Raw genomic sequence first — 17,639 nt, forward strand, 5'->3', positions numbered from 1 at the left:
ATTATCTCCATTTTACAGGTGTGGAAATGGAGGTCGAAGTACACGCATGGTACTTACTGTTTGGGACACTATTGGGTCATGCTGCCTTTTAGAGTAATTAAAAAAAAAAAGGCAAAGCAAAACAGCACAGAAAAGTCAACATATTGTTCCAGAAGCAAAATCACTCCTAGTGATTATTCTGCTAATGTTAAGTTCCAGGCTTTCTTTTACAGCTTTCTTTTCCATTTCATTGAAAAAAGTGCTCTAGTCACTTATATTTTATTTACTACAGAGACCTCCAAAGATCTCATTAAGTTCCCGAAACTTAAGTTTAGAAGGTCCTCCTAATTAAAAGAATCCACTTAGCCTTAGGGAGGCAGGCTGCAAGGCAGGGGTCCATATTTTCTTTTGGGTAAACTCTCTTCTTACTGATTTCTTGGCTACAAACGTGCCCACCTAAACAGCAGTAGTTAAGGGGAATTTGACAGGATCAACAACTAAAGACACCTTTTTCATCTACTTTCCAGCAAAGTAGGGACCTTTGTTCCCAGTTTACTTACGTATATTTTCCACTTTTCTATTCCTTCTCCCTTTCTCTCCTCTTTCCTCCCTTGTCTTCCAAAGTTGCAGAGTTGGAGTTGCTGTGACCAGACATGCTGAATGTGTGCCCTTGAAAAATGCCATGTGCTTGATTGACACAACTCCATATAGGCTTTTTTAAACCTTTATTAATAGGATCTAAATATTATAATGTATTCTCAAATGACCTGAACCAGTAGGTGCCCTTTGTGTTAATACCACCTTGATGTTGTATGTCTTTCAAGAGTGGTTTTGTGTCTTGGAGTGTGCCTCCTTTGCTAGCTTGTAAGCTCCTTGAAAAGAGATCACATTTTCTAATTCTGTCGTACTCTCCCAAACACCTAGTACAGTGCACTCTAGTAGGCCCTCAATAAATCCTGATTGATTGTTTTGTATAATTGGAAGAATACCTCGTTGAACAACAGGTCACGTAAGCCACTCCTTTGGTTGAACTGGTCTTCATGACCATTATATCCCTCTTGGTTTATTTAATTGAGAGGTTGTAATTCTTAATTACTCTTCAGACATTTCAAGAACATTAACTGTGGTGTCTTCTTTCAGTGTTACCATTAGCAGCTCAGCCCTTACAGCAATACAAACCACTTGGTTCTGACTCTCTGTTCTTAGGGACCTTGGGGTAAGTACAAGATTATTAGCTCAAGCATGGTTCCTGTCCTACCCAACTGGCTCAGCTTCTTTTCCTCCTTGTTCTTCTAGTCTCTTAGCTTGTGGTTTTTAAAAAAACTTTCGACCAGTTTGTTCCCCTTCTAGCCATTCTTAAACTTCCTATTTCAGGGCCTTTACAAAAATGATTTTAGAATGCCTTATGTGAAGAAAATAGATCTATACAGTAACCCACCTATGTCAAAATAAAGTAAAATGTAAAATCCCAACTTCCTAAACCATCCTGCACTGTTGTCTTATTTTGGAAAAGATGACTGTAACCAAAAAGCTCATGGCAATGAAAAGAAATAAATTACATCCTCTCTTCAATTTTTCAGGGCCATATAGTTTTATTAGATTTTTTTTTTCCACAGGAAGCTTTGTAAAAGAGGATATAAAGGATTCATTCTGTTGCCTTTGAAGGATGTTAGACACTTGCCCCCAGTTGGAATAATGCCTTCAGTTTATGAATCCTGCAGTATGTTGACTAAAATTGTAGAAGTTGAAATGCCTTTTCAGAAGTAATTTTTCTGGGTAGAATTTCATACTAAGTAGTTGGGAAGTTGCAAGGCTGCCATTTTGTTGTGGGTTTTTTTTGCCGGGGAGGAGGGTGGGGGCGGCGGGGGGGGAGGTTTAAATCCACCCCTTTCCAAGGAAGAGACCATAATTTTAACTTCTCAAAGTCAATGAAACCCTAGTCTCATACTTTTGGGTACTGGAGGGAACTGTGACAACTAGAATATTTTATCCACAGGGGTTTTGAAGATGTTATTCACTTGGAGGTGTCTGTGATTGCTTGTTTTATTGTATTAGGAGTTTCTGGGCTAGTTCCACTAAGAGGCAGACTCCTGGCTCTGTCTACTATTGTTATGAAGTTTAAGGGCATTTTTCCAGCTGGACAAAAGACTCAAAAATGAATTTTAAGGAAAATGTGGGAAGACTGCACTGTATGTTCTGTTGAAGTGCGGTGTTGGGTTGAAGTTGGTATCAAAGGATGGGATAAATTTTCAAGAAGCATGGAAGCATTATGAGAATTTTGGAGGGTGTTTTTTTTTTTATTTGGTTGTGATACACACCCCCGCCCCCTCAGGGCAGTGTAAAAATGTCAGAGGAGCTGCAGCACATGTCTGTTCCCAGTGCCCCTTAACTAGTTCCTCTCCTGCATGTCTCAGAAAACTAAGCTGAGTAAGGAAACAAAGCATATTGTAAAAAAAAAAAAGATCTTTTCAGGAAGTTTGGGCATGGCAGATTGTTTGGAGAGCTAAGTGATGTAATCAGCATTAACTGTGGCACGTGCGGTGATGGAGGTAGGGGGACCCAGATGTTCTTTCCCTCCCCACTGTGCTTTCAGATAAGCCCAGAACATAGTTGCTCAATGCCGCGAAGACTATAGGACAAGATTCTGTTTAGGAAATTGCTACCATACTTAAAACACATTAGAGAAGCAGTGTGACCTAGCACTTAAAACACAGGCATAGGAGTCAGAAGGACCTGGTTTCTAATCCCGGCTCTGCCACTTGTCTGCTTGGGCAGGTCACTTCCCTGTGCCTGTTACCTCATCCGTAAAATGGGGATTGACTGTAAGCCCTATGTGGGATAGGAACTATGTCCAACCTTGGTTAACTTGTATCTACCCTCAGAACTTAGTACAGCGCCTGGCACATAGTAAGCACTTAAATACCATTTAAAAAAAGGCAAAACCAAAAAACCACTGAGTGAAATCTGTTTTTTGGGGGGGTGAAGGGGATAGTATTGGTTCTCAAAGGGGAGGTGGCACATCAGATCTTATCAGTGGGATCAACCTCAGGTCTATTCTGGGATCCAAAAGCCACTGATATAGCTTGAGTTAGAAACCCTCAGGAATCTCATCCTTGCCTTTTGTGAAATGGCTTGTTACCAGGTTTCACTGTTTCCTTTATCTACAGTAGGAACAAGAAATCATTTAAAAGTCTCTTAAACCCCTCAAAGGGAGGTTATGAGCAGAAAATACTCTATATGAATGTCTGATGGGCTGGAGGGAGATTCCTGCCTCCCACGACGTACCTCCTGTCTGGAACACATCTTGAAGCTATGAACACAAGCTTCCTGAATTCTTCCCCAGTCACTGTTAGTGGCAGGAGAGTACAAGCCCCTTCAGCCAGCGATGCATCAGTGCTTTTGATTGGCCTCCTTTCTTTATGGGAAGAAAGAATCTTTGAAATACCTTTAAAGAATGAAAAAGGAGTGTCTGCTTTGATGTGTCTCCCCTTTCCCTTTCCTCTTCCTGCCATCCTGTCCCCTCCCCCCCACCCCAAGGAATGTTAAGAATGAATCTAGAATTTTGAGCATCTCTCTCCCCAGGGCCAGGTGAAGGTGGACAGTTCAGTTTCTTGCAAACAGGGAATTCCTTTCCCCTGCCTTGATCACAGTCCTGATAAGCTCTCGGTTACAAGGGTTTAAGACCTTTGTGGGAAGTATTTTCTTTATCTGTGTGTTTTTTCTGGCTCCCAAGAGAGGGACCACTGAGTAGAATGGCGGGAGAACTTGAGGAGAGGGAGATCCTTTCTCTCCTAGGACTCTTGCCTTCAGATCATAATTGTGATATGTCACCACCTAATGACTGAGTCTCACATTGCAGCTAATCACACCAAAAAAATCCAGTCTGAGAGGACTAGCTGGGCGGCTCCTTCCTCCACTTCCCCATGAAGGACGACACTCGTGGGTCCTGCCACATGCTCTCCCATTGGCAGGTTGGAACCCCAAAATGCATGACCATCTTGCCTAATAATAAGGGACATTAGACCAGTCTGTGGTAGTGAAATGTAGCCTATGGACCCATCTTGGTTACCCATAATAACGACTGGTATTTAAGTGCTTACTGTGTGTAAGGCACTGAACTAAGCCCCGGGGTGGATACAAGCAAATCAGGTTGGATATAGTCCCAGTCTCACCTGGGGCTCACAGTCTTAAGTAATCCCCATTTTACAGAGGAGGTAACTGAAGCCCAGAGAAGTGAAGTGATTTGCAGCTGTGGCTTAGTGGAAAGAGCGCAGGCTTGGGAGTCAGAGGTCGTGGGTTCTAATCCTGGCTCTGCCACTTGTCAGCTGTGTGACCGTAGGCAAGTCACTTCACTTCTCTGTGCCTGTTACCTCATCTGTGAAATGGGGATTAACTGTGAGCCTCACATGGGACAACCTGATTACCCTGTATCTCCCCCATCGCTTAGAACAGTGCTCTGCACATAGTAAGTGCTTAACAAATACCAACATTATTATTAACTTCTTTGCCTGATACCTCATCTGTAAAAATGGGGATTAAAAAATGTGAGCCTCACATGAAACAATCTGATGACCCTGTATCTATCCCAGCACTTAGAACAGTGCTCAGCAAATAGTAAGCATTTAACAAATACCATTATTATTATTATTATTATTAGCCCAAGATCACAGAGTAGACTTGTGGCAGAGCTGAGATTAGAAACCAGGTCCTTCTGACTCCCAGCCCGTGCTTTATCCACTAGGCCATGCTGCTAAGTTGTCTTGTTTCTGAGGCTGTTGACGAATCCAGACTTGCCATTTCTTGGGAAATTTTTCAGCTTCCCCCAGCAGCTGAGGCAGTTAACTGAAGGTTGAGAAGGCAGACATTTAATGCTGCCTAGACATGCCCATTAAGAAATGTCAAATGAAGGGGTTTGTTTTCAGTTTCCGGTACATTGGTAATGTAAGTTTTGAGCTCCATGGTTAGGAGTGAAACTGCATGCCACCATGTTTGAAGAATGGAAAAAAAATGGTTCCATTAAAACTGCCCTCAAATTCCCCTCAGCCCCAATTTTGGCAAGTTCTGTATAGATTCCTTCATGCCTAACTGATGATAAATTTTAGGCTGTCAGCCTTAGTTGGACTGAGCCTTGGATTATAAAATTATGTAACTGTCTCCAAAGGGACTACAGTTCTCTGGCTTTTGCTCTCCTTTTCTCCTTGTAACCTCTGGTCTTCCAAAACAAGCTTTTTTTTTCACCCCCCAGGAGGTGGATGATTTCTTTGAGCAAGAGAAGAACTTCCTTGTAAACTATTACAACAGGATCAAAGATTCATGTGCCAAAGCTGACAGAATGACAAGATCTCATAAAAGTACTTGTTTGTTTATTGAAACTATTGTTAAATGTTTTCATAGAAGTTTCAGTGACACTAATGTTACCCCTGTTTCTGCAGATGTTGCAGATGACTATATTCACACTTCGGCCAGTCTGAACTGTTTAGCTTTGGAAGAACCAACTGTCATCAAAAAGTATGTACTACAAAGTTGTTGAAAGATCTCCCTAAATTTGAAGAATATCTGAAATTCTCCCTAAGAGTTTTTTTGAGAATCTTGTTTGGATCGCCAGGCTAATTTGACTCATGGCCAATGTGGAATTCTAGGTCTCTGAAAGGAAGTGCTTTTGAGCTAATCTTCCCCATTTTTTTTAGAACATATCCTCCAGGTAGTACTCCTTCAGGCATTTTTGTCTCCTCCATTCCACACTTTCTCCCTGGAAAGAAATGACGTTATTAATTCCCTCGTGTTTCTTTCAGTAGACCTTTGCTTTCTAGTTTTGGAATAAGATGAAGAAAAGTTTAACCTTCTGCTGGTTTCTGGTGGCTTGTCTAATCCTAGTTCAGAATATTGGTGCTCCAGATTGGTGAAAAGGGGGTTCAGTGCCAGTTCTCCCTCCTGCATAGCCTGGGCGGGGACTGTGTCTAAACTGAATTACTTGTATCTTCCTCAGTGCTTAGAAAAGGGCTTGAAATGTAGTAACCACTTAACAAGTACCATCATCATCATCATCATAAAAAGGGATTTTGCATTGCTGCTCACTTTTTCATCTGGAAGAGGAAAGGCGACCAAGGGATGACATAAAAATGGGAGATGGAATTGAGGGCACTTACTCTCCCAAATGATAGTCCCTTTGGATGTCAACAAACAGTAGCAGTGACTTCTCACCAAAGGTCATATAGGTTGTTTTGATATACCTAAATCACAAGAGGGAGGTTACCAGATGTGGAAAGAACTTGATGTGCTTTTTGAGTTGCCCCAATCTCTTACATATTTGAAAGCTTGTGTGTGGGTAGGGGGTGGCAGGGAGTAAGGTGGGAAGAGAAGGAATGATTTAAATATTGAAATTTCTGGTTGAAAGTTACCGGAAGAAGTCTTGCTCCTGGAACATAGGATAATTGATTCCTCCGCCACCCCTCCTCCCTTCCCTCCCACCAAACAAACTTTAGTTGCTCAATAAAAAGAGCTTTGTGCAGAGTGTATGTTCACATGCAGCCCTGATAAGAAAGGGGAAGACTGCGAAGTTCCAATAGTGCTATTTACTAATTTTGAAGCATGTTAACACAATATTGAGGATATTTTATATTCACATTGAGGTGTCTGTCCCCTGACCTTTTTCCCAGCTGGAAATCCTTGGGAATAGATTTGTAGCCCCTGGCATCACATTGGACTTCACAGGGAGTCTCTCTGCTTCTCTGACCACTGGAAGCCAAGAAAACTCTGCTGGCAGAAGCCCCCAAAGCCCTGAAACATTTTAGATATTCCAGCTGCCACCAGTGCTTGACTTCCCCAGAAATCAGATCCTTATTCCCTATGGGCACGCAGTTGGGTCTGGGCATATAGTGGTGGGATGAGTATTTAACATTTGGTCCTGATGAATATGTTTCTGTCCAATTTTTAACCACCATGTAAGTCTCCTTCACTTTACACTGATTCTTTGTATGTGAAGGTGAAGTTCTGTAGTGGTTTTTGTGGGACTTTTTGTTCGTCTCAACACCAAAAATTTGGAAAGTGCAGTTTGCAGGTACATGATCTGAATCTTGGATTAGACCTGTGCAAACCTCTACTGTCTTCCTCCCCCGGCCCTTGTTTTCATATCTGCCTCAAGGAGGGAACTCCTGACTGTGCTCTCCTTGTTAATCTCTGCAGCTCTGCAGATTTTGAGGTGTGTTTTTGGTGGTCCTCAGTGATTTAGGTATCAGTGGAATACAATTTCATTTTCTCTTATACCATGCTCTGGGCCCCTCCCCCTGCAAGCCTACTCAGCGATTAACGAATCAGTAAAACCATCTATTATGCCGTCGAGTCATCACCGACCCATGGCGACACCATGGACCCATCTTTCCTAGAACGCCCCACCTCCATCTGCAGTCATCCTGGTAGTGGATCCATAGAGTTTTCTTGGTAAAAAAAAAAAAATACGGAAGTAGTTTGCCATTGCCTCCTTCCATGCAGTCTGCTTGAGTTTCCGCCCTGGACTCTCTTCCATGCCACTGCTGCCCAGCATGCATGTGTGAGTTTCGACTTGTAGCGGATTGCCTTCCACTCGCTAGACACTGCCCAAGCTGGGAACGGAATGGGCAGACTTCTGCTTGATTCTTCCTCCTGGTAGGGAGACTGGTAGAGTGCTGGAAACTCTCCAAGTGCGACCCTGAGAGGGGTAAAGCCACCTAAGTCGATCATGAAAGGAATCTGGTTCCTGATTATTCCCACTCCTCCCTTCTTTCGTTTGTGTTACTGACCCAGTGTACAGGGGGATTGTGTGGGGGGGGGGGATAAGGCAGACGATCATTTCAGCGCTTTTCTCCTCCCCCCCCCCACAAACAAAGCACTTAATACAGTGCTCTGCACACAGTAAACACTCAATAAATACAATTGAATGAATGAATGGAATTTAACAGCTTGTCAGGTACTGTCCTATGTACTGGGGTATATTCAAAAATATCAGATTGGACCTAGTCCCTGTCCCACAGAGGATTTACAGTGTTAATCCCCATTTTACAGATGAGGGAACTGAGGCACAGATAAGTGACTTGCACAAGGTCACGCAGCAGACAAGTGGCAGAGTCAGGATTAGAACCTAGGTCTTCTGACTCCAAGACCCTCTGCTTTATCCAGTAGGCCACACTGCTTTGACTTGAGGGCGCGCCAAGAATCTTCACTCAGTCCTGATGCCTGTCTCCTTTTTCTCACCAATGTTATATATTTGTTACTTCCCATCTCTCTTTGTGGAAAATGAGAAATGAATTTAAGAAGACCATAGCTTGTTGTGGGCAGGAATCATGTCTACCAACTCAGTTGTATTGCATTTTCCCAAGTGATTAGCGTGGTGCCCTGCACACAGTAAATGCTCAGTAAATACCATTGATTAAGAAGCTTAAAAAAAGTTCGTTTGTGTGTTTCAGGTACTTACTGAAAGTTGCGGAGTTGTTTGAAAAGCTTAGGGTAAGTAGGGTTTTTTGCTTGGTGCTTTTTTTTTTTTAATGAAGTTCAGATTTATTTTCTGTTTGCCAAACACCAGTGAATCAGTTAAGCTTCTCTTTTGTGTAGAAAGTGGAAGGTCGTGTTTCTTCAGATGAAGATTTAAAGCTGTCAGAGCTCCTGAGATACTACATGCTCAACATTGAAGCAGCTAAGGTAAAAGGGGGGAATTCTTAGTGGGCGGATCATTAAGCAAATCAATCAAAACAAAAGTTGGAGTAGATGTTCTCTAAATTGAAAGGGTTACCAAATGAAAGGAGATTTCCTTAGGTGGAAAATCTCATACTAATTTTGGTCACAAGATTTATTAGAATCTTTTTTAATGGTATTAACCATTTACTATATGCCAGGCACTGAACTAAGTGCTGGGATATACAAGTTAATCAGGTTGGACAAAGTACATGTTTTAACTTTGCCTACAGCAGTGATTAGAGAACTATCAGAGTTTTTTTTTGTGACTCATAAATAAACTCAATTCATATGTAATTCAAATATATACTTAGAAAACTTTAATGTTAAGGCTTGGCATGATTATTGTGATTGCATTTGTGCCACAAGGGCAGATTGTGGTTTTGGGATTCCAAAATATTTGTCTATATTACCTTCTGGCAGAGGCATGGTATTAAGGCTGAAGGGAAAAAATCATTATAAAGGAATTTAACGTTGTCAGACAAGGAAGGAATTGTTTTCCAAACAGAAGACGGTGTTTAAATAAGTGAGGCTGTGGTGTTTTTAGACCAGTTTTAAGGAAAATCTAAGACCAGTTTCTTGAATGACATGATACTGAATTCCAGTAAGTAAAGCTCCCTTTTGAAGGGGAGAAATAGCTGAAAGTAGAGTCGGGTGTTTAATCTCCCCTTCCTCCCCCAACATCCCAATGCAGTATGCCAGTGTAATGACTTAGAATTGTGGGGATTTATTTTATTTTTTGAGGTAGCAGAAGACATGTTGCCCCGAAAGTGAAAAGTAAATAAGATAGTTCATATCTCACCGCTCCTTTGCATATGTACATGCATATTTGTATCTACATGTACATTCGTATTTGTGAATATAAATGTACATATATATGCAAAGGACACAATGAGATGTGAACTACCTTATATAAATGAGAGGCGACATGGCCTAGAGGTTAGAGCATAGATCTGGTAGTCAGGGAACCTGAATTCTAATCCTGGCTCTACCGTTTGTCTGCCAAGTGATCTTGCGCAAATCACTTACCTGTGCCTCAGTTTCCTGAAAAATGGGGGTTAAATTGCTCCCTTCTCATTAGATTGTGAACCCCATGAGGGAGGGACTATGTGTGATATTTTTACAGTATATCTATTCCAGTCCTTAATACTGTCCTTTGTGCATATTAAGCATTTAACAAATGCTGCTATTATTATTCTATACATAACATAATTCTTGAGACCAGTCCTAATCCATCATGGGTTGTGTGCTTGAGGGTGCCTGAGAGAATCCTGGATGGGCAAGTTCAGATGCCATGTCCCGTGCTACTGGCTGTGTAGCAACTGGGGGAGGACCACCTTCCTGGGTGGAAGGTTGTGCTGGTCCAGAAATGGATGGGTCCATGACACAGCCAGTCACTCAGTGGAATAGTTGGAGGTACTTAACTCCATTTCTTGATTTTGTTCACATTGTTTGTCCTGGAGATTTGTTTAGGAAGGGGAGGTTTATCTAAGTGCCATCTTCTTTCCAGGATCTCTTATACAGACGCACAAAGGCCCTGATTGAATATGAAAATTCAAACAAAGCATTGGATAAAGCTAGGTTGAAAAGCAAAGATGTGAAGCAGGCTGAAGCCCACCAGCAGGAATGCTGTCAAAAGTTTGAACAGCTTTCGGAATCTGCCAAAGAAGGTAGGGCAGAAGCTGTCTATAAATAAGATGCTCTATCTTTTGAGGAATGGGAAGTGCTTCACGGGGCTTGATGCAGCTCACCGGAACTTACCAGTCCACTCTGGGGCAGGGGGAGGGCTCTTGGTTGGAGCGGCCAGAAGTCACCGGTCCCTGGGCTCAGTGCAGAAGGTTTCCAGGGTGGGGCCTCCACAGAAGCCTTAACTAATGGATGTCAGTTCAGCCTAGCCCGCTCACTGCATCTGTCTCCTGGTGACCACCCCTCCACAGAGATGGGGGATTGCTCCCGAAGACTGGTTTACAGTCTAGGTTGTTCTGACCGGGAGTCCCCAGTCCACTGCAGGCCTAAGGAAATGCTCCCTGAGCCTGGGGGAGGGTGTGTGGAAGATGCTGACTCTCCCTCTCCCTCCTACTCTTCTCTTTCTCCCCTGTCTGTGTTGGATCAGGGCTGCCTCAGATCAATTCCTGGCTCCTATCACCTTCCTCCTTCCTTCCATAAGGACTCAGCCCCGGTGTCATGCTTTAGACATGCAGGGGGAGGGGCAGGGTAAATAGGTACCTGGTAGGTGAGTGACCACGCCAGGTACTAAACTCACCCTGTGTATCTCTGTTTACTGTACGTAGTTACTTTGGTCACAAATGGATTGGGTTCTGCATGTTAGGAATCTTTGTGTGCAGTCGGCAGCTGCATCCCTGCCCTCCTCCCTTGTTGCACTCCATCCCCCAGCAGGAACATACTTGTCAGGGTTGACAGAGTATGACTGACTGCTGCACAAACCAACACTGCTCTCCCAGAGTCCTTTGCAGGGCCCGAGCTCTGTTGTTCAAGACAGGAGACTCCCTCCCTCCTGGGTGATCGGGTACAAAAAGGACTCAGTAGCCTTTTAGTGGGATCCCACTGTAGCTTCTTATTGTTTTTAAATAGCATTTAATGCAAGTGTTGCACTTTTTAACAGGTTTGGTGGGGGAGGGTTCCACAGGCCTGATGCTATGTATGTACAGTCAGCTGACAGAATTTCCTGGCTCTGAGCATTTGACCAAAGGAGAGTAAAGCCCAGAAAGCCATCGTAGTGTCGATTGAGCTAACAAAGGGGTTTTTCCTCCTTCAAGAATTTTATTTTAGCCCCAGATTACTTTACCAAGTCTGTTCTATCTTATAGTCTCTTTAAGCACACGCTTTATTTAATTTTTGGCTACGCCTTCTTGAACTTAAGCCTTAGGTTTAGTAGCAACTTAAAAGTGAGCACAGATTAATTCATTTTTCTTAGGGTTTTGCAGCACTGGCCAATCACTCATCCCCTCTCCTTCCCCTCTCCTAGTCACCTAGTCTCCCATCCACCCACCCGCCCCCTTCTGCAGCTACGTACGTGTCCTTTTGACCACTCTCTGTCCTGCACCAATGAGGGAGATCTATCTTGCTGAGGTGCCTTGGGATGACGGGGCCATAGAGTGTGGGGGTGAACAAACACTGCCCCAGGAGGGGAAATGGCAGTTAAGGTGAGGACTCACTGTACTAGCAAGTAGTTCTGCCTTCCCACATCAAGCTGGAGTGATTGGTTCATGGCTGCCAAGTGGAGAGAACTGCACTGCTTCCAGCCTGACCATTTTTTTCCCCTTCCACTTCCTCTCTCTTCTTCACAGCAGAAAGCTAAGTTTCAGCTGCTCCAGCTCAGTTGCAGGGAGGCCTCCTAGGCTGTGATCTGGTTCTCTCAAGGCTGGATCCTGCACCCAAACCTATCAATTCCAGAGTTGGCTGCTCTGCTGCCAACTTCTAAGCTTTCTCTGGGGCCAGTAGGTGGTCTGAGCAACTTGGGACTAGGGCTGGTCCAAAGTCTAGAGAATTGAGAGGAGGAGAGACAGATGGCGAAGGGAATAGATTTTCCAAGGCCTTACGAGTTCCCAATCTATCGTTTTGCCCGAACCTCAGACTTTAGTGCTGATTATTAAGATGACTAGATGAGTCACAAAACTCTCTTTTGATCTTATCCCTCTGGTCTCAGGGCTTCTGAGATCGGGGGTCCAGAGAATTTAGTGGTGAGAAATACCATTGATGGTGAGTGTCTGTAAGAACACTTCTCTAGCTGAGAATATTTACAGGTTCTTTATAAGCATAGGTAAGGGTCCAGTTGATTTTAACAGAAGCTTTTTTTTGAAAGCTGACTTCTCTCATTTGGTTCTGTAGAACTGATCAGTTTCAAGCGGAAGAGGGTGTCGGCATTTAGAAAAAATCTCATTGAAATGTCTGAATTGGAAATAAAGCATGCAAAGGTAAGTTACTTCACTCTCCAAGCCAAGGCAAATATACTGATTTAGCAGGACAGTAACCACACTTCCAGGAAAAGTGATTCCCTTCACCCTCATAAGGCTACTCTATTTCAGTGTCAGGTTTGTGCAGGATCTTTGCACATCTGTGGACAAAATAGGCACCCTGAACTAAGAGGACATCGTAGTCAGTTTTTCACAGTTTGCCCAAGCAGGGGTTTAATGAAATTGGCATCACACGAGGATATATCAACTTTCGTCTAAATGGTGGTTGTTTAATGCATTGTCAGTGCACCTTATAACGCTAATGCTTCCTTCCTCTAATGCTATCCTTCTCACTGTACCTCCATCTCGGCTATTTCACGGCTGACCTCTCGCCCACATCCTGCCTCTGGTCTGGAACGCCCTCCCTCCTCATATCCGACAGACGATTACTCTCCCCCTCTTCAAAACCTTACCGAAGGCACATTTCCTCTGAGGCCTTTTCTAACTAAGCCCTCCTTTCCTCTTCTCCCACTCCCTTCTGCGTCACCCTGACTTCCTCCCCTTATTCTTCCCACCTCCCAGCCACATAACACTCAAGTACATATCTGTAATTTATCTGTATTAATGTCTGTCTCCCCCTCTAGACTGTAAGCTCACTGAGGGCAGGGAATGTGTCCGTTGTACTCTGCTGTGTTTAGTACAGTGCTCTGCACACAGTAAGCACTCAATAAAAACAATTGACTGACTAGGGAAAAATGAGACTCGCTGTTAGTTTCACAGATCCCATTTTTCAGTCCTGCAACTGCAAGTGTGTTATTGACACAGGTCGGGAAACAACGCCCCCTCCTCCCCTACTTCACTCTCTGACCTCTGAGACCTTCCCAGTCCCTGCTCCATGCCCCCAGACAACCACTGGAGCTTTTGGGCTATTATCTCCCCTATTTCTTATCTATTTTAGTGTCTGTCTCCCTTTGTAGACTGTAAGCTCCTTATGGCAGAAGTCACATCTACCACGTGGCTCAGTGGAAAGAGCCCGGGCTTGGGAGTCAGAGGTCATGGATTCGAATCCCAGCTCTGCCACTCGTCAGCTGTGTGACTGTGGGCAAGTCACTTAACTTCTCTGCACTTCAGTTCCCTCATCTGTAAAATGGGGATGAAGACTGTGAGCCTCACGTGGGACAACCTGATTACCCTGTATCTACCCCAGCGCTTAGAACAGTGCTCTGCACATAGTAAGCGCTTAACAAATACCAACATTATTATAATAGTGTACTCTCTGAAGGTTTAGTACAAAACTGCACTCAGCACTCAATAAATACCATTGATTGGGTGGTGGTATAGTGCTCTTTTCTCTCCCCTTCATTCTTCCCCCTCCCTTCCCCCCAAAAAACCCAAAAACATCAGTTCTCAGCACTAGGTGTGTGTATATTCTTCAAGGCTCTCCTTCCTTCTCCCCAAGCCCTGTGTGAATGTGGGGGCTTCAGGACTGAACACACCAGGGCACTTCACCTACTCTGTAAAAAAAAAAAAACAACTTCAGCAACCCATCCGCTTCCCTGCCCTGATTGGAAGTTTGTAGGAACCCAGCAAAACAAAGCCTGTCCCCAACTTTACATCCAATATCCTTGGGTTTGCTTGGCTAATAATTGCTATGTTTGAAGGTGGTGCAGGGACAGTCATCTGAGAGAGAGAGCATATTCACTGTTTTGAGCTGTCCATGTTGACGTGGATATTTGAGTACTCTGTATATCGTCTCCCTTTAGGCTATCACACTCACCATGTGGAGGCTGAGCTGAGACACAGATGCAGGGATTGTCAGGCTGGCAGGTAGAACTTCTATGAGCCTGAGATATAAGGAGAAAGAGGGCAAGAGTTCTTCTCTTGGGCAGAGCCAAGTTAAAATGTTTAACACTTCGTGGATGGCTGTGAATTTCTCTTGAGGGGAAAAAACTAAACCAAAATGGTGTGGTAATTATGGTGTTTGTTAAGCACTTATTAGTATGTGAGGCATTTTACTAAACGCTGGGGTGGTTACAAGCAAATTGAGTTGGACACAGTCCCTTTCCCACCCCGTCCAGATAAGTGGTAGAGCCAGGATTAGAATCCATGACCTTCTGACTCCCAGGCCCATCTCTATCCACTGGCGTCCAATTGATGTGCATTTTAGAAACTTCGGAAAAGATGTTGTCAGGCTTCATCTCATAACTATTAAATCTTTTTTTCCCCTTTCCAGAATAATGTGTCTCTCTTGCAAAGCTGCATTGACTTATTCAAGAGCAACTAAGTTGCCTTTACTGTGAATGAACTGAAGAGAATATGAACATGGAAGCCAGCAGCTGTGGAAAATTTCTATTTAGTGTTTACTCATATTGGTTTAAAAGTTCTATAGTTGTTGCTTTGTGAAAATTGTATGTCATGCATATCAATTTAGTTTACTATTTCCTTTGTTTAAGATAACTGTGTGTGAACATAACTAACTGTCTTGTTTAGTTTGCTACTTTGTTACTAGGCAGAAGGAACTACTGGCTCCTTTGAAATGTACATCTTCACAGGTTGGAAAAAGGTGCATGATTTGCACATCTCTAAATTTTCCCTTAAACCCTTTATTGCCTCCCCCCACCAGCATAATATTTTAGATTCGGGAGTCAATTATGCATAACAAATTATTTGGTGACTTGGTACTTCAACATTCCATTTGTTAATCAGTCGTTTTTCTCTTAATCATGTATTTCTACAACTAGGCCAATTATTTGTAAAAAAAAAATCAAGAGGTAGTTGTGTTAGATTTATTTTTCTAAGTAATCTTGTACAGTAAACCTTTTGTAAGTGAAATAGAGTGAATACTTAGTCATCTGAGAAAGCAAGAGGGAAAAACACTTATAGGTCTGCAAATAATAGGGAGGTTCAGGGTCAATGGTAAGCAATGTTCACATTGGTGTGTCCCCACCCCGCAATCCCCTCTGCAAGTTTAGGGCAAAATATGAATCCAGTTAGGACTTTTTTTTTTTTTTTACAAGTAGTTTATTTTATGAACTACAATAAAACAGAGAAGAACAGGAATGCCTTTAAAATGTCTTTATTGCGTCTTATAAACTGAACCAGCACTTTTTAGTATCTGGATTCTGTGTTGGGATCTGATGTTATTTTTTAAGCCCAGTTTGTTCAGGTTGCTTGTGAACAGCTTTTAAGTAGTATTGGTATTTACTGAACACCTCCTGAGTGCTTGGGAAGTAGAAAAGGCACATAGGGTGAAAGACAAAAGGTATTTTCACAGGCAGTGGAATCAGAAAATAAAAAATTGAACATTCACTTAACTGGGCATATATAACCAAGTAGTGAGGATGGGCATAAATAAAATAACATGCAGTGGATGGTTGAAGGATTGATAAGAGGTAGGGTAGTAATGATTAGTCTGTCAGTCTTTTGAAGAAGTAGGATTTTAGGAGAGGTTAGAAAGTAGGGGGAGATTTATAGAGATTGAGTCTCCTTTAGACTGTAAGGTCCTTGTAGGGAGGATCGTGTCCACCAACATTTTTTACTCTCCCAAGTGCTTAATCCAGTGCCGTCTCCACACAAGTAGTGTTCTGTAAATACCATTGCGTTAAACTTTAGATCTTCTGAAACATGTTGTCAATTGGTGGATAAGGTAGGGTTTAAAATTGGTACTTTGCAAATGGTTGCCCCTCAGTGTGATTCACGTCGACTTGGCACAGGTATTTTCATCTCTAAATGTTTTAGCAATTACACTGGATTTATGCTCATCTTGATGGAGGATTTGGCTTAGTTGGTGTCCGTTTTAAAAGTCGTAAACAAAGTTTGCACTGACTGCCCTGCGTCTGTAGGTGGCAGGCAAAGTCAACCTAATTCAGGCATTTGCCAGAGATTCTTATCCACACGTGGAACAGATTTAACTAAGATTACCTGTGCATGCCTGCATAATCCATCTGTTTAGGGAATATACATTCAGTTAGGGCTTTCATGTTCCAGAGGTAGGAGGAATTTCATGGCATTTGCCATTCCAAGTAATTCCATATGGCATCCACGCAGAGCGGAAATCCCACCCAGGATTTTTGTGGGCTATTTCAATACTCCGATTTCAGGCCCAACTTCATACTTCTTAAAATATTTGTTTTATTGTGGGAGTCTTTTTGGCGATGCTGATTGGTATCATGTGACTCGATTTCAGAGCGGGGCTAGTGGGATGAGTGTTAAATAAAACTTTGCTAGAAGAAATTTTTGGTGAAACCAAATTGGCCAGTTGTCATCAATGGAAGGCCAGAGAACCATTAAAGAAAAGCCCCTACAAAGCCAATTTTTGCCTAAGTGACACAGGCCAGGATTCCTACTGTAGAATGTTGATCTAATTTCATGAAACTTGGTCTCTCCAGATTTTAAGCCCCACATCCATTCCTCTGTCCCTTGGTCTGTTTGCCCTCCCAAACTTAATGAGGGCCTGAGGCCTGGTGATAATGGAATGACTTCCTCAAGGAGTTGCTTGTTTTAACTGTATTTCTATTAATTCACTTGAGTTTCTCTGAAATGATTTTTCTTTTCGCAACTATTTCCCTCCTCCCTTCCTCGTTTCTACTATTGGCAGGAGTAGTTTCCTGGAAGACCAAACTCCCTTATTACAAAATCTCCATAAGCCAAAATTTTTGCTGATCCCAGCAGCCTTTTGTAATTGAACACACTCATTGATCTAGAGGTTCTTTATAAAGAACTCTGTGATAAAACAGAAGGGACCAATTTTGTTATGAAAGAGGCTTTTTTTAATAACTTAGTCTGCATGGAAATGTCTAGACCTAGGCCCTTTTCACCGTCTCCCTGGATCAGAATCTGTAAATGACCACTCCCTCATCTGACCACCTAAATTTGTTCCTTTCATTTCCACTGAGGGGCCAGGACTGTGCTCTCTGGCTAGAGACCGACTCTGAAAAATTAATGTATTAAAACAAATTAAAACTTAATGGCAGGAACAAAACCAAACAAAGTGACCCAATTATAGCACTTTGACTTTAAAAAAAAGAGCTTTTACCTCTTCAG

General features: G+C 42.8%; 1 protein-coding gene across 1 annotated transcript in view; it reads left to right on the forward strand.

Moving 5' to 3' along the window:
* SNX5 (sorting nexin 5) overlaps positions 1-16,846 on the forward strand; it is a 35,790-nt gene extending 18,944 nt beyond the window's left edge. The window contains exons 7-13 of the mRNA XM_029072126.2: positions 5,225-5,330; positions 5,412-5,487; positions 8,418-8,457; positions 8,563-8,649; positions 10,193-10,352; positions 12,532-12,617; positions 14,830-16,846. Of these exons, the coding sequence (XP_028927959.1) occupies positions 5,225-5,330; positions 5,412-5,487; positions 8,418-8,457; positions 8,563-8,649; positions 10,193-10,352; positions 12,532-12,617; positions 14,830-14,880 (606 nt within the window). The 3' untranslated portion in view covers positions 14,881-16,846. The remainder of the gene's footprint in view (positions 1-5,224; positions 5,331-5,411; positions 5,488-8,417; positions 8,458-8,562; positions 8,650-10,192; positions 10,353-12,531; positions 12,618-14,829) is intronic.
* The last annotated feature ends 793 nt before the right edge of the window (positions 16,847-17,639 follow it).

Source organism: Ornithorhynchus anatinus, chromosome 9 (assembly GCF_004115215.2).
Source record: "Ornithorhynchus anatinus isolate Pmale09 chromosome 9, mOrnAna1.pri.v4, whole genome shotgun sequence".
Lineage (NCBI taxonomy): Eukaryota > Metazoa > Chordata > Mammalia > Monotremata > Ornithorhynchidae > Ornithorhynchus > Ornithorhynchus anatinus.